This window comes from Urocampus carinirostris, chromosome 3 (genome assembly GCF_059441175.1).
Source record: "Urocampus carinirostris isolate Australia breed hairy pipefish chromosome 3, RoL_Ucar_1.0, whole genome shotgun sequence".
Lineage (NCBI taxonomy): Eukaryota > Metazoa > Chordata > Actinopteri > Syngnathiformes > Syngnathidae > Urocampus > Urocampus carinirostris.
Window position 1 is genome coordinate 44,819,587 of NC_142351.1, and position 22,027 is coordinate 44,841,613.

Consider the following 22,027-nt stretch of genomic DNA (forward strand, 5'->3'; position numbering starts at 1 on the left):
AAGGTTAACCTCACGGACAAAAGCGCCGCCCGCACTCAAACACATTTATACACACCAAACGCACTCGCTCGCTTAGTAACTAGGGGTGGGCTATACTGGGATTTTTTGTGTCATTCCGATGCAAGTAAATACATGGTAGATCCATTGCCGGACTGCTCATGCATTCGGTAACTCTTTATGAATGAATCGATTCATTTTAGTTGTGAAATTAGATTATCTAATAGTTATGTTCTATAAAATACATGTTGTATCTTACCTTGCCTGTACCTTAAAGTTTGATGTGCCACATATATGAAAAAATGGTTCAAAAGAGGGTATATCTGAAGGTCTTATAATAAGGTGAGACTTATACCGGGGAATACAGCTCTTTAAATATATTTCGAAAATAAAATCAATTGTGCAAATAATGTGAAACCACTATTGGATCAAATTTGTAAGTTATAATTTATCACAAAACACTTACAACATACAACAGTTTAATTCCCATTGCCGACAATGTTGTACAACATTATTATAGTGATAGTTAAAATGGGAAGACAGTATCAAATACAATGGCATACATCTGATCGAAGTGCTCCCTCACTATCGATAATATTGATATTTAGATCGACCCGCCCTCCGTATCAGTAAGATGGTGTCACAAAAGATGTTTTTGACCCTTAACTCCTGTTGAGATCCTTAACAATGAAGATGGTAATACTGTGGTAACGAACGTGTGTGTCGGAATTGGGGGTCTGCAAGTAGGTGTCACAGAGATCGCAAACCTGACAACGTTTTTTTTACGTTTTTTGATCATTTTACATTGTGTACGCATATAACAATTTCTCTTTGGGAAAACATTTAAAAAGACCCATCTTGTCTTGCCCATTTCGGCTGTAACTCGAATTGTCTCAGTCACTGGTAGAAGACGACAAAGTCATCTTAAATTGCTAATATTGTTACTGTATTTTACAAAGTCTGTATTGCCTTGAGCAAATATATGCCGCACTGTGCTTGGTGTATGATTTATTAATAAGAATGATCAGCAATAATTAATAAGGGTAGCAATTGACAGAGGTTTAGATTGAAAGACTATTGATGACATGTAAGCACTTACCGGAACTTTAAATTAAAGTACACGAAAATGTTAACAGTAGAATTGTTTTGTTTATTTGCTTCTAGTAGTTTGCATGCGCAAACTAGACGAGCTGATGGTACTGCTCATAAACTGCATTTTCCTTTCCGTAGCGAGCAAAAGTCTTGTTCAAAAATAACTTATACAGACTCTGCCCTACTTACGAACAATTCGGGACGATCGTTAGTAAGTTGAATTTGTTGGTAAGTTGCTTCAGTGCTATTTTTTTGTATGTTTAAGGTTTATATAAGTAACCTGTATTGTTTTGTACTGAAAAATAAACATTTTATAAAATATTTTGCTTTATAAAGTTAAATAAAGTTAAGTTTAACTTTTGGAAGATGAGCTTCAACAGTTAGGCGACTTCCTCGTCCTGGGTAGAAAGTGGCCGAAAAAAAGTGATCCAACAATTTTCTCAACCGCATTAAGCTTTCTTATTCCACTTTTACTTGAAAAGATACGGCTCGCCTCTTCTCTACACTTTACACCAACCATATTGAATGTGTGCACAAGATATCAAACAGTAAAAACGTCAACATTTGCACTGGAGATACAGTATAGAATATTTACACACAAACTAGGAAGAGGAAACAGACCCTTCCTCGGGGTGGATGCTGGGTGACGTCTCACAGCGCCACCACACGCCTTTAGCGGCAGAAAGAAGCACTACAGTGCTGTCCTCTACTCGCAAAAAGGTACACACAATACAAAATCTAACTCACAGCAATGTCCGGATATTTTTCGACCTCCCGAAAAAATTTTTCGGATCTACCGTTTTTCGCAGGTCGAACGGTCGTAAGTTGGGGAGCGTCTGTATAGTGACATGTTTGTATTTTGAGGTACTCGTATGCATCTCTATTGTTGTGAGCTTGATACCAGGTGGAGATTTCAAGACCTAATTGATAACTAATGGAGCGGTGTGTGCTGAGTTTACCCTGGGGAATTGCAACTCATGTGCATTTGTGTGTATCTGCCTTTTGTGTGTAGTTTGCCTTACTCAGCAGTGAATCTCCGGATTGTGGTGAATTAAATATGACCCCCCCAGAAGCTTACGGCATGCGCTTAGACATAGCAGTCTAGGTCACCAGACCTCTTAGTACCGTATATTCTGCACTATGAGGTTCATAGACTTAAACTACATTAAGAGCTACCATATTTTCATCGTATGATCTGTTGCAAACATTTAGCATTTTATATACAGATGGTATTTTTTGGTGAAATGATTGATCAATAGAACAATGTTGCTGACCGAAATATTGAAATATGGGCTTCGAACCTGGATTGCATCAGAGAGAGTGCGGACACCTAACCACTAGACCACGAGTGATAAAGCAAATAAAAGGCATTTGATTCTATCAACTTATATCACCATTTCTATGGTGCAAGAAATGAATAAATGTGAAAAAGCACGACAAGGGAAGCAACTCTTTAATGCATCTGCTGATCAATCGGACTTTGCATTTATTTATATCATTCAGGACAACTTTTTACCGTCTTCTTCTATAACGTTTATGTCTGGCACTGTGAGTATAAATAATACTGTAAAAAATGAGATAAAATCAAATGCCTTTTTGTTTGTGATCTGCAGGCATCACAGGTGCTCTAGTGGTTTGGAGCTGGCGCTCTTGCCACTATGACCTTGGTTTGATTCCTGCTGCATAGAATGTGTCGCAATTTTAGATGTTTTTCGATTGATCAATCATTGTACAAATGCGGCCGTATACCGTAAAACCTTCAGTACTAAAGCACAATTATCAGTACCGTATGCATTTCCAATTTGATTTACCGTATTTTTAGTCTGCGTGTTGCCATGATGGTATTAATTTTTGAAATTGTATTTGTATTTTTATTTATTTGGTTTTTATTTGAAACATTTTGTATGGATTTGGTGCTTTGGGTTGTTAGGTGTGTAAAAAGAGGAGAATTTTATTTATATTGGTGAAAATCAAGAGTATTTTATTTTCTTGTTGTACATGTAATGATTTGATACAACACTTTGAGTGGCAATTCATTGGCTGAATATTGTCTTTCAAATCAATTTTGATTGATTGATTCATTGATTGATTGAAAAATAGTCCATTCGGCCAAATAGTTTTTATTGATTTTTTATTTTATTTGTTTCCAATGAAAAAACAATTCACAAAACAGTAAGATAAAAAGGGCTGACAGGAAAATGCTTTTCTTGGTCTCGTCCCCTTGACAGTCTAAATACTTTTCACCTCAATCAAATTATTTAACCTGATTATAACAAGATATTATATGTAATATGAATCGCATCTCCTCATCACACAAAAGAAAAGGAAATATTAATGAACATCAGGACAATCCAATAATAATTGAGGAATTATAATGTTTTACCACACCATTTCATTAGACATAATCACACTCAAAATTACATTAAACAATTACAGTTAAGGGATATAGGTAAAGAGACACCTCTCCACTTTGTGCTTTTGGTTGTTGCTGCTTTACAGATTTTCACCATGCATTGGTCTGCATTCTGATTGGCTTGGCAGAGAAAGATGCTTTCCATCACCAACATAGTTAGACCTCTCCACCTGATAAACCTGCTCAGGAGCCACAAGCGGGTTTTTGGCACTCACTAGCGCACTCTAACATATGTTTGATAATAAAAAGATGCAGTATTTGGTTTCTGTAGAACAGAACCAGAAGTTAACTACAGTGTTCCATAATGTCCACATAACAGCGGCTAAGTATCATGTAAAGTAAAGTGGTCAGTTCCTTAATTCATAAAGTTGTGCAATAAAACAGCAACATTTTTCTTAAAATCATAATTCAACATAACAGAAATTATTTGTAAAACAAATGTTTATAAAGTACAGTAACAATTGAGCCTATAATTTGGGTTTGTTCTTGAGTAATTCAAATCTTGTTAAAAAAAAAAATGCACGCTTTGCGGGGGGTTCTGCCCCCCAATAACTGCGATAACCAGTGTAATACATTATAGTTCTTTTTTGGTGTGTTTTTTCACCCCATACCCTCGCCCTGCTGCTTCGTCTCATTTTTGTCTCAGATTTGTTGCCACCAGGAAAGCCTCAAAAAATGTCATTCACAATCTGTATTTTGGAGTTTTACGTGCACCTTATATTCCTGTAAACACAGTAACTTTTTTTTAAATTCAGTACAAAGTGTGAAAACAATCTCATCCCTTTACCCCAAAACACAAATGAACACATACATCATCGCACTCTCAACAAGCCCTAAGCAAGATCCCCGTGACCAAACTACAAGTGAAGCAGTTAATCTGTACACATATTAGCTGAAGGGCCCACGAGAGGCCGCTTCTCCACTGTCCTACCCACGATGTCGTGAGCCGCGCCACAAGCTGTAGCCCTGGGACGCAAATGCACACTAGCGGACGCATGCAGGAATTGTTTGCTCATTTACCGTGGCGCTCGCTTTATCAAATTGCACCCCTGCCCATGTCTTGAAAGCCAAGGTGGAAGCTGAGGCCCAAAACAAAGATACAGGAATACATTTCCCTTGCTATTCTCTACAAAAGCCTTTGAAGTGTGAGGGCCTTTTGTGGATTTAGCCCAGGCCTGAACTCTTGAAATTGACACAAAGCATTGATGCATTGATTTTGGACATAAGGCTCAGCTAAAATCCCCAACTTGGCCAGAAATTTGAAAGTGCGCCTTGTAACCCGCATCATGTATATGTTTCTGTTACATCACAAGGTTTTACGGTATACTACCGCATGAGTGCAACAATTGATCAATTCATAAACATCGCTGAAAAAAATCACATAAAATTGCATGCAACGGGATTTGAACCAGTGTCATGGTGGTAAAAGTGCAGGAACTTTATCACTACACCAGTGGGACAACTTCCATACCAAAAGGCATTAGACCCCGTCTCATTATCACAGTATTTCCACAGTGCCAGAAAGACTGATCTGCAGAGTGCATTTTTTCATACATTCTGGTTAAACTTTCCCTCCACTTTTTCGCCAAAGAATGCTAGAAAATGGAGAAAAAGGAAAGCCATTCCACAAAATACCTTACATGTATTAAACCGCAACGTTTTTGACACAAAGGAGAAGAAGTGGAGCAATTGCTTCACCTATTATATTGCAGAACAAATGCACTATGCAAATCAGTGTTTCCTGCTCTGTGAGTAAAAATAGTGAGCTAGTGAAATAAAATTGAACACTTTTTCGTGTGTATAACTGGTGGTATGGTAATGTGTGGCGACGCGCCCACCACCGCGTCCCGGGTTTGATTCCCGTTGCATGCAATTTTGGTCAGTGACACTTATCAATCATTACACTAAAATATACCACAAGTATATAAAGAGCCTACCGGTTCTACATAAATATTACTGGCGCCTTACGTATGAAAAATGACAAAATACTTTTATACATATTTAGGGTGCTGTGCCTTATAATTCAATGTGCCTTACAGTGGGGAAATACATGTTTCTTTAAAAAGAATTGCACATTTTTGAGGAACAACCTTCTAACTAAACTTCCTCCCAGACATAGAACGATAGTGGGAGAAACTTGTTCTACCTTAAGCCTTTGTTGGCAGTTGCCAATTAAGAATGTTGCTGTGAAAAATAATTGGAGAAACTTAATTAAACTATGTATTTGATAGCCGTGGCTACTATTTCCCATGCTCTTTTGATTTCCCATGACCTAACTAACTCCTGCTCTGTAACACAGTGGCACAATTTTAATTCAGGAAGATTCAACAAAAAATATAGAGGCACACTGTCTGCTGAAAATGTTAACAATCTTTACGAATGAATTCCGTGTCTTTTTTTTTAAAGCCTAATTGTTAAGTGTCCTAAATTGACAGTGTAAAGTGTGTTTTATTGTTTGTTGTTAGCTTGGCACATACCTTAACACGGGTTATTCATTGTGGTTAATCATTTTGAATTTATTTCAGATTTTAGTATATTTAACCGGTTTTAGAGATTTCGTACTTTTCTTCTCGTTTTTCTAGAAAAATAAGAACTCAAAATGAGCAAAAATGCTCTGCCGGTGGAACAAAAATGTTATTACTTTTTTCCTTTTTGTTCCGGTAATAAGAAAATAATTTAAATCAGAAAAATGCTGTGCAAGATTCTTACTTTTTTAGATTTATGTAATTTTAAACAACAAAAAAAAGGAAAAGTTATCAAGTATAATGTGCTACCTCATGAGCAAGTTATAAGTAAAGTGCTGCCACCTACTGACACGGATGAATGTTAGTTACTCAGCTAATCCCCGAAAGAAAGCAAATATACTGAACAATCGTAGGTTTTCTGGCTTCTTGCAACACTGTAGACAATGTCTCATGGCAAAGTAGTGAGCCCCAATGGTTAAAAAACACTGAAATACATTAAGTATTCTTCCAAGGTAACGCTGCTTTTAAGTGAGGTGGTCATCATCGTGCTTCCAGCTGCTCATCCAGATTTACCGTACAATATTCACAAGTTAGCCATGTGTCCTGTGAATTACCCAAAGCGGCAAAGAGACTAAAACTTGGCTCTTTTTGTGTGTAGCTGTCAAACTGGCTCTCGTCACTGGTGTCAGTTCCTTTCTTCGCCCTGAAACCACTTTTGGCTGCTTGTCCTCCGCTCGGGAAAAGACCGTAATTACACTGTTTGTGTTGAGGCCACAAGAAGCATTCGTCCTTAGATTAGCCCTCAAGTTCAATGCCGTTTCCTCTTTGTCCTTCTTTTCAATTACACTGTATATTCTCATCTTCTGCATGGTTTCATTGTGTGTCTGACTTTACCTTTTATGGCAAAAATGCCAAACGTGCGGCCGAAAGGTTGTAGCTGTCCTCTTGGATGATTTAATCTGACCCGCCATAAAATTCTGACTATGCCCAAAAAACAGAAGCGAGTATCTACTTCATTTTCTATCAAAAGTAATGATTTTTTTTTTCAAATAAATGCCAACCAAGAGCTCCCTCCAGCCGCTAGAGTTCATTGTTCAGTTTGCATAGTGTGGTGAATTGGTTGTTAAAATAAGCCAGTTAACATATTCAATGCCAAGTATTAAAACTCGTTTTCCCCAATTTCCGTCACTAATGTACAAGGCTAAACATTTGGAGTCAACTTTCATTTACTGATCCGGCCCAGAACAGGAAGTCTGAATCTTGCTCCAGAGACAATATGATGATGAAAAATAGTTCAAATGGACCCTTTTGGAAACATGGCACGCAATGAGCATAGTCCTATTCTGGTCCAGAAACAAAAAGTACTTTCTTCATAGGAAACAATATTTTAGGATACAGCATGCCACCTTCCCCCAGAAGGCACCAACTGATGAGCAAAAACCCAATTTTCTCACACCTTTGCCTAACTATCAAAGGCCTTTCTTTATAATGACTGCTCAGACAGCACCCTCGGGTCTGGTCATTATTACCATTGGCACCCTTTTTTCTTTCTGGTTGTTATTTAAGCTCTGTTTGCCACTGCAATGTGAAGTTCTTGCTTGTAGTTCAAATGGTTTTGTTGTTTTTCACCATTTGTTTGTTTGTTACTTTGTTACTAGTTTTGGTATTAAGTCATTCAATGCCAGACGTTTCCCTCAAATGGGAAGATTAGGTGACTGCAAATGATTGCCATTTCGACTCATTTTTGAAGGCCTATAGTAAATTCTGTTCTGTAGCTATATACTAGGAATAGGATATATCAAAAGAAAGCTTAGAAATTCATTTCATTAGTAATATTTTTTTGTTTACCCATGAGCGTGTCACTGTGCGCCAGCGAGCACGTGTCAATCTCACAGCAGATCCACCCCCAAAAATCAATTTGATATACAGCTGTTAAAAAAGCGGAAAATAATGTACAAATTGATAGCGATAGAAGATTTCCACAGATGCACACACGCACTCTCCCACCTCTTGTGTTTTCTGCTCCGTCATATGAACCATCAATGTGTTTACTCGGCAGTTACCGTCTTTCATAAAACCAACCAGAAAGGCGCTGGCGGCCGGGGAGCTCCAAAATGAGCAGATTTACATATGAGTTGGGGAACGCTGTCCAAGCACCAACTAAAGTGCTTCCTTGTGGAAGACTCCGAGGCTCAGGTGGGCTGGCTGGACTCAAAATGCTCTGCCAGCCCTTCTACCTCCAGTTGGGCTTTCACCTTCAAAACAACCTATGCTACCTTCCTTCTTTACAGCCTCCTCTCTAAATCCTTTCTTCACATAAACTCCCCTTCTGATGTGCACACCCCCAAATCTTCATCTATCATCTTGTTGGCAATGGCATTGTTTTTAATCATCAGAACCTCAAAATTATTATCGCTTCTGATGCGGCAATTAAAACTTCAGGTCAGAAGCACAACGAGCGGTGATCAGCAGCCGAGCCGAGAAGTTTTAATTAGACGATCAGAACCATTAATGCACAAAAAAAAGGTGTGCGCTGGGAAATTAACGGGAACGTCTTAATCAGGGTTAGCGACTCCGAAGAGGAGTCAAGTGAACAGAGAGCAAAAAACAAATCATTTCCGCACCACTGGGACAAAACTCAATTAAATATGGATGCGGAAAAATGGAAATTTCCAAGCATCAGCTTCGCGCACTCTTGAAAAAAGTGTAGCAAAATCTCACATGGGGGTTGACGACCCCGCTTATTGTTATTTCCGTGTAATAAAAATGAGAAACGGGGCCAGATGCTTGGGTCCGGGAACTGCGGCGCACGTCCATCAGTGGCTTTTTCCGCTTGACTTGCTCACGGAGGAGAAAAATTTCAAACGTTTTGCCGTGATGAGCCCCGCGGTTTGGAAAACAGGCGCATCAAAGACAAGGCCCGAGTTCAAGGGGGTACGCGCTGATTGATTTGTCCGCCCAAGGTTCATAAAGTTGTAAGCTAAAGCAAATCTCAGTTGTACCATGTAAAATAATCTTCATCTCGCAGACCCTGTTTGTATTAATTAAGTCCAGATATTGCTTACTTATTTGCCTCTGTAAAATTCATATTAAACCTCAGCAGGATTCTTCAACAAACATGGTTTTATGAGGTAAATGCAGTGGGCGCATTCGGGGTGTTCATCAACATCTAAAACCTTTTTTCAGACCATGAAGCTAATCTGTTGCACAAACAAACAACACTATAGATTTACTTTCTGCACAGTAGCTATCGTAGCTCTGCGCAATAAATGCTAGCGGTAAATGTTTGCAAAGAGAAATAGTAGGAACAATCAAAGTCTGAAAGCAGGTATCGATACTGCGCTCATACACATGCTTATTTCTTGGTATCAGTACTTGCACCTGTAGCAAGTTAGCCGGCATTTTGGTGGGCAATATCACAACCAAGTACTATAAATCAGAATAATGGAAAATTTAACAAATTGTATTTGACTGTTTCCTATCCAATTTTATTTATAAATCCAGACACCGTATCTTTGTGTTTATTTGTGTATAACGCACTGTTGTGTATAACGAACACCCCTAAAATTGTCTTAAAAATGTGTATACAAATGTGGGGGGGGGGTTCTCAGCGCAATCTAAGCAGAGTAAGTGACAAATATTGCTAAATATGTGTGGCCATGATTAAAAACATTAATTAAATGTGTAATCTATTTATTTTATACTGTTGACAGTTCGATTCATCAGATACACTAAAGAATTGTTTCCCTTGGCAGACTTTCAGGAAGGACTTTGCTTTCTACATTCTTTAATTGTCGTCTCTTGTACCATCACTAAACTTTGTGAGATAATTAGATAAAATGGAATGCCTTTTCAGATGTCGTATTTTTAACCGATGGTCTAGTGGTTAGTATTCTGCTCTCACCACTGAGACCAAGGTTTGAGTCCCCTTAAATTGGTCAGCGATATTTTGGACTGATCGATTATTAAACAAATACAGTCATATATTTAAAAAAACGTGTAATTGTCTCTTTATAAATGCCCCAAAAATCGAACCCCGCACAAAGTCAGACTGGAGTAAAACCGTGACTCGCTTCATCACAACTGTCGTTTAAATTTGCGCATCTTTTACTCGAAAGCCACCTTTGATTAAAGTCTGAGCACGTTCACACAGATAATGCTCTTCCAACGGCGTTATTAGGATTTGAAACACCACTTGATCGGGTGTGATATTGTTCCTGCGCACAAACATATAACCTAAAGTGCCTTGCATAAGTATTGGCCCCACAAGAACTTTGTGTCCATATTGGCTGCAATTTTTTCAAACAAAAAAAATTCCAAGAATCAACAACATGTGATACTGAAAAGTGGGGGGAAAAACACATTTATTCAACATTTTATATTGTGCTTGAACATAAAAAAATAAAAATAGCCGTAGAGTTAATACTTCTTTTTACTGCGATAACGGCCGAGTCTTTTCAGGTGTGTCCCTACGTTTTGCACAGCTTGGAATCAAAATATTTGTCCATTCTTCCTTAAACAGTTCAAGTTCCTTAAGGCTTGATAGGGATCGTTTGTGCAGAGTATTTTTTCATATCTTTTCAAAATGATCTATAAGATTGAGGTCTGGACTTTGACTTGGCAATTCTAACATGTTTATATTGTGAGTTTTAAACCATCCCATTGTTGATTTTGCTTTATGTTTAGGATCCTTGTCCTGTTGTAATATGAACCAACACCCATTTTCAGGTTTTTTGCAGACTCCAACACATTTTTTGCCAGAATCGCCCTGTATTTGGCTTTGTCTATCTTTCCATTAACTCTAACAATCTCCCCAGTCCCTGCTGAGGAAAATAAACCCTTCAAATTGCTGCCACCAGCATATTTGACAGGGCTGGTGTTTTCAGGGTGATGTGCAGTGTTACTCTTACCCCAAACACTGTGCATTCAGCCCATAAAGTTGAATTTTAGTCTCATCTGACCAGGGCACCTTGTTCCTCATCTTATTTGTGTTTCCCATGTGGCTTATTTCAAATGTCCAAAATACCTTTTTATGGTATTCTTTCAGAAATTACTTTATCCTTGCTGCAATATTACTAAAAGTTCTTAAGGGGGCCAGGCACTGTAAATACCAGCCCAAAATAGACTAATGGAGCATTGTTTGTTGAGAATAATCTCCTTTAAAGAACTTTGTGACTCAACTCAAATATAAACCGACTCCCTTGCAAGCATTTTGAATTGTTTCCTCTCTTTTGCTTCAGTTTTGGCCTTATACAGACAAGGAACGCTTGTTCATTGCTCTGAACTGTTACCAGTAAAAAGACTGTCAGTCTTAACATAAGCAGTTAGAGAAATTAGCTTTATACGTTGTGTTTAACTTCAAACTTCCATTTTTTTTTCACAACCCCACTATCCCTACTGAGCTGTCAGTTCATTGACGATCAGCACACAGAAGTGAAGCTAAGTGTAAATACGTCCATTCGGCATGACAGCCTTGTTTTTCTTTCTGATTGTCATTAATAAGGCAGAATGCTTAGTGGACTTGCCAGGAGGTGCGAGAAGTCTCTCCCGGAGGAAAATCTGTTTCTTTCATTTAGGTCCCTTTAGATTTGATAACAATCGTACGCTATCATGCGCACAAACGACTCGATGTAAACAGCATTAGCGTTACCATACCACTAGAATGTAAGCAAAGGGGAAAAAGAAGCCGCTGTGGATAGAAAGCTCAGTATAAATAACGGTAAAGACAGCTTCTGTAAACCATCCAACCTTAACAGAGTCCTCCTTGGGGACTTTTAAGTAACTTCAGCTCACCTTCTTTGTTGGTAAAAAAAAAAATCTCTCATAAATAGTCTCTCACGGAGAGAAACAACCGAGCAGGGGTCATTTTCTATGAGGATGCAAAGGAATAGGTAGTTAAAGCTTGAAATACTGAACACAGTAAAAGAAGCCGGGAAAAAAATAAAGACCTCCACTGCAACACCCAAATGACCTCAATCTTCCTTGGAGTACTTGTAAAAAAATGTTGGAAATTTATGTCTTCCACTTCCTAATAGTTTTTCCAGCTGATTTTGTTTCTCTGCCCTTCAAAAAATTGCTGTCCTGTAAAACAGTGTTTCTCAACTGGTGGTCCGGGACCCAAAAGTTGGTCGCGGACCTGTTTTCAATGCGTTGCATGCCTTTGCCCTGGAACATAATACTAAAAAGAAGAAAAAACAGAGAGTCAATTACCCAATAGATAGCAATAATGCCCTTCTTGATCTCTACTTTCTCTTTAGCCAATTGACCCCATCCCAATTGTGTTTGAGAGGGATGACATCCAATTATAATGTGATTTTTTTTGTTTTATTTCCTTTTTCTGCCTATAATTCTGGGTCCAAAGAAAGTTAGTAATAAGGAGAAGAAAAAGTGGAAATCAGTGACAAAAAACGATTGAGTTGAAGCAAGAAAAAAATTGCGAAATAGGAAGATTGTCTGCCATTTAAGCACTGCTTGAAGGTACAGTAATTGGTCTAAAGATATTAAATTTATAGCTTTTTTACCAGTACATTGATATTTATTATTCAAACAGTTAAGTAATTATTGTTGGTTAGGTAAACATTTTTTTCATCTCTTAGTATGTGGCTATTTTAAAGAAGTCTTAGGGTGTCGCTTACATGCGATGTTAGTTTATAGGTAATATATACGGTACTTGAAGTCGCTTTGGTTTTGCTGGTCAATTTGTTTTTTTGAATAAAGTCAAATATGTTTTACTGTCTTTGCTTTAAACCTCACAATCCTTTCATTTGACACAATTGAGAAGAGCATTTTTTTTCTTGATTTCGGTCGCAGCTTGTCATTGGAGTGTAACTATGGGTTCTCAATTCAGAGAAGTTGAGAACCACTGCTGAAAGATTTTACCCAGCATTTACGATTGCCTTACACTAATTTGTTGGTGTAATGCACTGTTAGTATTTCAACCCCCGACCGTCAAGACCACATCATTCCTAAAGTCATTGTTTCACTGAGGAAGCGTGCAATGTAAATACAGAAACGGAGAATGCATGCGTGAGCTCTGCGCCCACATTGATTTGTACGCTCCCTCCAATGGTATATTCTCTAATGATTCTGTGCGAAAGAAAATGAAAACAGGACTTTATGTTGCGCTAGCGTGATTTACATAATGCTGGCAAGGGCTCACGCGTGATTGTGTTGCGTTTTATGGCCCTGGGAAAATGAAGTGGCTCGCACTTGTTATAGAAAGTCAATTGCGTCTTAAAGATAGAACTTTGCAACCTATGATATCCCGCATCCCTCTCTGGCGAAATTGCGCGCACATTATGTTAGGGCCAAACGTAAGCGGAATAAATTTCGTCTTCGGCCCGGCCGCCGGAGCTTAACGCGAAATGAAAAAAACAGATCGCAAGTTTTAAAAACACCGCGTCGCCCGCGTCGTTATTTACGGCCTCGATAAAAATCTGGCCTTGAGTCAGAGTCTGCAAAATGCCGTCGCAAGGTGAACTTTGGTGGCTCTGGAAATAAAGCGAAAGGTAACAGAGTGCACTTTCTGCCCTAAAAAGGCAGCTGGGGATGTGGAATGCCACGTGCAGCTGTTCGGGCCTCATCACAGGACATGTTATAAAGATAGCTACACTTGGGGTGAAATAATGCCACCCGTTCCCGCCCCAAAGCACACTGCTCCGTGTACCATTGTTCGGAAAGGCCGAAGAATGGGGTGGTCTGTTCTTGCATCCGTGTCGATACTTTTATGTTACGTTATGCCACACTGGGAAGGTTGGGAGGGTCACTTTCAAAATGTATACAGTTACTATTGACTGGCCTAAAATGTCATCAGTAATGTAATCCGAATACCTTAAAATTGCAGTAATGTAACTTTATTACTGCTCCAATACCAAATGTGCCAAAAAAAAAGGACAACATAAACATAATACAAGTCAAGTCAAGTCAAGTCAAGTCATTTTTATTTGTATAGCCCTTAATCACAATTAGTCTCTAAGGGCTTCACAAGTTATTACATATAAGAAGATTAGGTTACTCGTATGCTATAGAGTAGAAGTGAGTTTTAAGCCTAGATTTAAACATTTCCACCGAGGTTGCAGATCGGATATCAGGGGGAAGAGCATTCCACAACACCGGTGCCCGGATGGAGAACGCTCTCGAACCAGCGGAACACTTCTTGGCTCTTGGGATCACCAGGAGACCGGCGCTCTCGGAACGAAGGCTTCGGGCCGGGACATAAGGGCAGATCAGATCTGAAAGATACGAGGGGGAAAGTCCATGTATGATTTTGTATAGTAGTAGGAGAACCTTAAAATCACATCTTAGGCCAACAGGGAGCCAATGCAGGTTAGCCAAAACTGGGGTGATGTGATCATACTTTTTTGTCCTTGTTAAAAGCCTCGCTGCAGCATTTTGTACCAGCTGAAGACTCTTGAGTCTGGTCATCGGAAGACCGGAAAGTAGTGCATTACAGTAGTCGAGACGGGAGGTAACAAACGCATGAATTATGATTTCCGCATCCGACTGAGAAAGTATAGGACGAATTTTAGCAATGTTACGGAGATGGAAGAAAGCGGTTCTAGTAATTTTCTTCACATGTGTTTGAAAGGACAGATCAGGGTCGAAAATGACACCTAAATTTTTAAGTGAGTCACTCTGTGTGATGTGGCAATTGTCCAAGTTCACTGCGGTTTTAGAGAATAAGTCACGGGACTTAGAAGGACCAATTACTAACATTTCAGTCTTTTCAGGGTTAAGACGCAGGAAATTGAGTGACATCCACTCTTTTATCTCAGTGAGGCAGGCCTCCAAAGTTCCACAGTTTAGTGTGGTAGATTTCTCCATCGGGAGATAGAGTTGAGTGTCATCTGCAATACAAATAAATTTACTAAATTTTGTCTAAGATAAATTAACAATGTATCCTTGACAAGGAATTAGAGGAAACCAAGGTAAGGTAGTTGCTTACAGTCCTACAAAAAGTGCTTACGTTTTAAGAATGTTGTAAAGTAAATTAAGCCAAAATAAAGTGTTCTCTTTCACTTAGCAGGCAAGATATGCTCTGTTTTAGTTTACATTACAGAAAATTAAAAAACAAGTATTGTTTCAAACACACCAAGTGCTCACTGTCTATATTTCCAACAAACTCTCGGATTTCTTGTGTTTTACTTGTTTAAAGTGGGGATGCCAAACCTCTTGACAATACTCACATTTACTAGGATAAGTAAACTATTTTCACAATATAACAACAGAAGGATTGTATAGGGATTTTGAACACCAATTCACTGCAAAATACCAAAAAGACAATCAATCATGTTTACTAAAAGGATGACTAGCGTGCAACTGGGCTGCTCTTACAAAACTGCAGACCCTCGCCAATTTAACAAAATGAGTGCTACATTAAAGGAGAAATAAAATAAAGACAAACATAAAAAGGCTTTTACCTGCAACACAGTGTATGAGTTGGCCGTCTGTACAATTTGTGCGACAGATCTGGACATTACTAGCACGCATCTCTCTCTGTCTATCGAGAGTCAGTGGTTCAAATTATGATTGACACTATGAGTCTATCGGCACTATTTACATATAAATATAGTTTTAAATAGTTTAAATGTATGTGTATTTAGATTATGTCTTTTTTTTCTGTTAGTGTAACTGAATATAACTTTATTCTGATTACTTCTTGCCGTTACATGTATTTATTACTCCACAACCCTTGTCAATTTTGTAACGATAGGTCCCAGAATCATGGTCTTTCACTATTGCAATATTAGATTACGAATTATTGCAATTTAAATCTGTGTCCTTAGCTGAGAGATTATAATTTTTTAATTACTTTTTGAATCCACGCAGAACCAATATTTGTCAACTACACTATTGATATAGTGAAATAACAATGAATTTAAAGGGACATTGTGTATTGTTTTACTACTAGATGTCACTGTATTGTGTAGTGCAATGGTTCTCAACTGGTCTGTCCACCCTAATGACAAGCTGCAACCCAAATCAAGAAAAAATGTCCACTTATCAAATGTATCGAATGAAAGGATTGTGCGGTTTAAAGCAGAAATAGAAGATGTGTGTGTGCGTTGCCAGGCCATTTGCGAGTTAAGTAAAAATACTCCTACTTATTTTTTAACTGTACTTTTTCCAGTCTGCAATGGGTTTTTTTTCTGACACCGAAAACGGGTTTTATTTTAGTCGCTCCACATGTCAAGTTTTTAAAAAAATGTTAGCGTCAGGACTTAACTCTATCCTCTTGAGGAAGCTTCAGTTTCAGTGTTTCTATAGCACTGTCATGTGAGGGATTATGTCGCCTGCTTGTTCTGTAGTACTATAGCGAGTTAAAGGGTTGCAGTATGTGTTTGTGCGTGTGTGTTTAGAGGTGATACATATCTGTCTGTAGTTTCAGCTGCCACTGCTCTTTTCTCCTCGTTTTTTTTCCACCACCCTTAGCTGCCAGTGATGGTGGCACTTCAGAAAGATATGTACAGTATCTCTGTGTCCTCACTCTTGTGCTCTTTTGAGTGCTTCGGGGAGTTATTCATAGCGACAGTTACCATTTAACAGCAGTGGTTTTTCCATTGTGATCTTTGAAATTTTGTGTTGCTTATGACCAAATCTCACAATTTCCCTGCTTAGCACACTTCAACCCTCAAAGCTACGTTCTTTCTGTATTTTAAACTCTGCGGCTTACAATACAACTCCTTTTTTTTTTCTGAGCAGCTGGCTTGGAACTGGCGCGGACGAGAGGAATAAAATTATTTAATTGAAACAAAGTACCGCGAGCGCCTGCTGGTCGTGTTGCCGAATTTCAATGAAGCGCAGTCAATGAATATTTTCGGCTGCGCTAGTTGATTGAAACTGACAGTTGCGACTGCAACTTAGTGTTATTTTCCTTTGACATTTCCCTGTTGTTTTTGCCAATTGAATGTGTTTTAATTGACTGATTTTTGTTTACTTTCTCCTCCCTCAGCTGAAAGGAGTTTATGCACTGAAACGACCTCAGGAAAATCCAAGATGGCCGCCAAGAGGAAAGGTGGCCTAAAACTCAACGCGATCTGCGCCAAACTGAGCCGCCAGGTGGTGTTCGACAGCAGCTCACAAAACGCAGAGGGCGACCAGAGCGTAGCCGAAAACAGCGAGCGCGGCAGTTCACACTACGATGACAGCGAAAGCAACTATCCGGAAAGCCTGAGTTTGAGTCAAAGCCTGGAGGAGGACCAGAAGAGGCGCGAGGCCATCGAGAAATGGGTAAATGGCGAGTACGGTGACGAGCCGCCGGCGCTCAATGCCAGTGACGAGCAAGAGCACCATCTCCAGGACATAGACGATGAGGACGCCCCTCCCGAGGGCGTCTACATGGTCCAACCCAAGGGCTGCAGTGACGACGAGGACCGCGATGGGGAGGAGGCGGAGGCCCTGCCCGCCTCCAGGGACGGCAGTTACCACGAAGACAAAGATGCTGACGACGGGTCTTCCAAGCCCGAAACGTACGCGTCTCCGAGCCAGGCCCCCGGCCGCCAAGCTCCCTTGTCCTCTCCAGGTACATTTGAGCTGAACAACCTCACTTTACCCTTTAAAACGTTCCACTTTAGAGTATTAAGGGGCAAAGGCTCCAGCTCCGGGTAAGGGAGAGCGACATTGCCACATGAGCATAAGCTTAAGTGTGCCCATTATTGGAGAGAGACACTCTAGAGTTGCATTATGAATAGTCGGTGACATTATTACCCTAAAGGCGGATTCAAGCGGCGTGCTGGAGGGCAAACATAGAAACTTGTCAGTGTGTCCTAAACTGTATGAAGAACTTCATAAATGGAGTAGGCTTACAACAGCAGGCGGTTGTAGCAGCTGCGCGTGGTCAAGAGCACATGGCGGGGCTGGGCTAAGCTTCATATTACACTCAGGATTACATATTGAGTCTTTGATTGTCCCTAAGCTCACTAAAGTTAGCCCCTGCTGCACCATCAGCTTCTCCTCGACCAGAGTATTGTCGTCAATGTCGCCACACTTGAAATTTTTCAGGTTTAGACATCCAAGAAATTATATGCAGTAATTTATCATCTATCAAGGTTCATGGGGACAAGAACCCCCTGCAAAACGTGAAAATTCGGGAAGTAGCTTTGATTAAAGTCCCAAGGGGCAAATTTACCTCGAGATGAGGTCTATTCCGAATGAGAGTGTACAACTGTAACAAAATAACAACTATAGATCTACAGATAACAATAGAGAACAGAGAATTGCAGTTGAATGAATGCTATTTATTGTCATTATACAAAAGTACAACAGAATCGGAGGACTTCTCCTGTCAGTGTAAGCAAGCGATTTAAATAATTGAAATACAATACATTTGAAAAACGTAAAGTCAATGTAAAGTAAATGTATCCAGAAAAAAATCATTCATAACCTTAGCTGTAATAGAGAGATCCCCGCCTAAAAATGCCAAATGGAAAATCCTATCGCTACAATGCATTGAAAAAAAAATGGAACTCTTCTTTTCGTGCCTAGACTTGTGTGTTTCTGCCTAGCACACAATTAAAAGATTTGTCTTTCTCTTTCGTTCTCTCCCTCTCCACTGTCGATCAAAGGCTGATGCGCAGTGCACATAATTATGCATATAAATATAGTGGCTTAATTATCTCTCACAACATCAGTGACAATGTAATTAACAAACATTGCAAGATCAATGAGAGAAACTACGACCTTCAAAACATTTAACTCCTCGTGCAGGATTTACTATCAATGCGAAATCTCAAAATACTCCTCATGATAATTTGGATTTCGAATGAAAATCCCCGTCTGTGAACAGCGAAAAATTGAGCGATGCATTTAAAAATGAGTAGACACACAAAATAAGGAGGAAAGACATCAATGAATGTTGAATTTGCAAGGACAAAAGGACAATACTGTACAAAAAATACCTCACAATGCCAAATTCAAAAAAAGTTCCAAAAGCCCTCCCTCAGGTTACAACATGCAAATCCACCCTAAAGGGTGTGTCTGTCAAAGCACAGCAAAATAGTTGTCCGACAGTGACGATGATGTAAACAATGTATACTAGTCAAAGTAATGAAAAACAGTGAGGTAGAATAGTCGAACTAACAAATTTCTATCCTATGCAATCTCCTTTGCCCAATACTTAAAACAGAATAAACGCCTCAATGAAAAACACTCAATCGGACACCAAACTGTTCCATTTGCAATTTTGGGTCATCTATAAAACTTGTATACATGTTTTTGGTCTTTTAAACGCTGTCATCAAATACAATAAAATAAATTAAGAAAAATAATTAAAATCAAAATTTTTAAAAGAAAAAAAGTTATCTGCCCAACAAAGGTTTTCTTGTCAAATAGTATACAGAGACCATTAGAAGTATTTTAAAACAAGTGCTGGAAACCCAAAATGTTGAAAGAGCCATAGAGGACCAACCAAAAAACAAAATACGCCTGGAGCCACAAGAAAATCCAATGCCTTATATAAACCCATTTTCAAATCAAAGGAAAAAACGGGATTCATTAATAAAAATGTGTCGTTAAATATTTAATATTAACAATATTATTCTGAATAAATTTATAGCATTAAAAAACGATAAGAATGTCAGTGTCATGTTTGTCCTCCTATACAAAACCTTTACAATTAACATAGATACATTGACCTCTGCCATCTTTTTCCATTTACAAACATTTATGAACAGCTCCAGGGACCTACTAGGGAAGCGCTAAAGAGCCACATGTGGCTCTAAAGCCACACATTTCTGTCCCCCGGTTCAAAAATTAACAGCATCCGCCTATCCATCTATTCAGGCTTGAGAAGTATTGGAATACATGTACTGTAATTACGTTTTGTCATTAGGATACCCGAAAAATGCCATTTAATTCCGTTACACTTACCAAAAAAGACATCATCGAATGACAGCTATATTTAGTAAAAATAAGGATTACTTTGCAGTATTATATTTTATTTAAAAATATATATACATATACATTATGAGCCGATAGATGGATTGTGTCCATCATAATTCAGTAAGAGCTAGCTCATATTCCATCATAGACACACAGTATAGCATGGCTACTCCAGTAAAAGCGTTTAGAAAGCGTTAGAGTTTGTAGGAAATTTAGAACACTTGGTGTGTTTAAAACAAAACTGCGTTCTTAATGTCCTCCTAAAGTAAACTAAAACAGAGTGTCTCGTGTATGCACTGTGAAAGAAAAAGTTTTATTTGTGCTTTAAAAACTATACTACATGGTTAAAATGTGAGCATTCCTTTTCAAGGTTAAATTGTTCATTTATCTTAAACATCATTAATATTATGTTTGTTTTGTTTTTATTAGCTTATTCTGTTTTGGAGAAATCAAAAAAATCATTGAGATGATCAACTTACATGACTGCAATATTATGGTATTCGGATAACGTGATTCATTACGTTATTTAAAATAACCTTCCCAACCTTGCATCCATCCATCCATCTAGTATCCATGGGTTCATACGGTTGTTTTTAATCCTTAAAAATGCTTGAATTTTAATGCTGTGTTTTCAAGTTTTGCAGAGTGCTCGAATTTTGGTTGAAGTGCCTGTAAATGCTTGAAATTGTTGCCATGTTTACGGGCAGTCAGACTCGATAGACAGCACATTAAATGAAGAAAAATCAAACAAGTCTGCTTAGAAATAATGCCAACACTACTCTGGTGGCTTCGCTTTGCCATTGTATTTCCTCTTTCTTCATAATTAACAGCAGCTGGTATTAGTTTGTACGGCATTGTCCTATGAAGTGGCATCGACCAGAGCACTAGGAAATGTGTATTAGTGCAAGGGTTATGGATATTTAAAATGGGCCATGCAAAAAATTAAGGTAGCGTTTTCCAGTGGTAAATTGTAATGGGAATAACAATAACGTATATAACATATTACCGCCATTTTTACCCAACAGCTATACTGGTATAAGGAGAGATTTGTCCAAAAAAATGTTTACAGATGTATTGTTCATATCCCCAAATATATTTGCGATTTACTCAAGATCTAAAAATCATATGTCTTGATAAATGCTCACGAAAGATTTAAAAAAAAAATCACATATGTAAATTGCAGATATAGTTGTGTCTCTGTAAAATACATGATTCACGACGGATTTCTTCTTTTATCGGTACTGGAGAAATTGGGAAATTGGCTCTAAAGTCCTCAAAAAGTGCTTGGATTTAGCCGTTAGTGTACAAAACCTTGTCTCCCAAATGTCTCCCTACACAATAGTTAGCTCTGTAGCTAGCATCAAGAAGTGTCTAGACTTGGTCGACCACTTTTGTAGACAAAATAGAGAAAAAAGATGAGACTTTGTACTACCACAAAAACTGTCAAAACCTGATGCAACTCAGTCACATTTTTCCAATCGTGTTTGGAGCAAGTGGTTTACGTTGCGCAGGTACGATTCCAAAGTGACAAGCTTGTGAATGTTCCGACTCTAGATTAGTCCATATATAGCCACCGCCGTGCACCTTTATCATCAGCGACACCCCTGCCTCTTGTCCCGTTTGCAGGCCCGCTATGCCACACTGAAGCCCATATTTGGAGATATAATACCCATCTGTTATCATATCTGCCAGGAAAAAGCTGGCCTAATAGCCTCCAATATAGACAAGGCTGTTCGGCGTCTTGCCGTATTTTCAAGTGTAAAAGATAAAGATTTTTCCAGCGAGAACATGCAGCCGGGAAAAGAAAATGATCGGATCGAGATTTGCGTCATGTTCACTTTAAGAGGGATCAATAGAACATGAATTGTTAGCGGTAAAGAGCCTGATAGGGCTTAAGCTGAGAAAGTCATTTAACTGTGTTTGTTAGCCTTAATCCTTGCAAGCCAACATCATTTGCCTTTACTGATAGCTTGGTCACAGGGCTTCCCCTGTATGTGTGTGTGTATATATGTATATAGCACAACTCAGGTTTGAGTCTCATTTTATACAAAGTTTTCTGATTCCGATCAACAAATTTTGCATTAAATTAAAATGTGCCCGTACATATGGCAGCTCTTTCAGTACTCTCAATTCCATGCACCTTATGTATGAAAAATCTATTTTTGCATTACGAGGTAGAAAA

At 38.7% G+C, this 22,027-nt stretch overlaps 1 protein-coding gene across 3 annotated transcripts in view; it reads left to right on the top strand.

Moving 5' to 3' along the window:
* Positions 1-22,027, top strand: part of casz1 (castor zinc finger 1) — a 152,836-nt gene that overhangs the window by 71,011 nt on the left and 59,798 nt on the right. For all 3 annotated transcript variants that reach the window (XM_088332025.1, XM_088332023.1, XM_088332024.1), the window contains exon 2: positions 16,919-17,488. In XM_088332025.1, the coding sequence (XP_088188151.1) occupies positions 16,919-17,488 (570 nt within the window). The remainder of the gene's footprint in view (positions 1-16,918; positions 17,489-22,027) is intronic.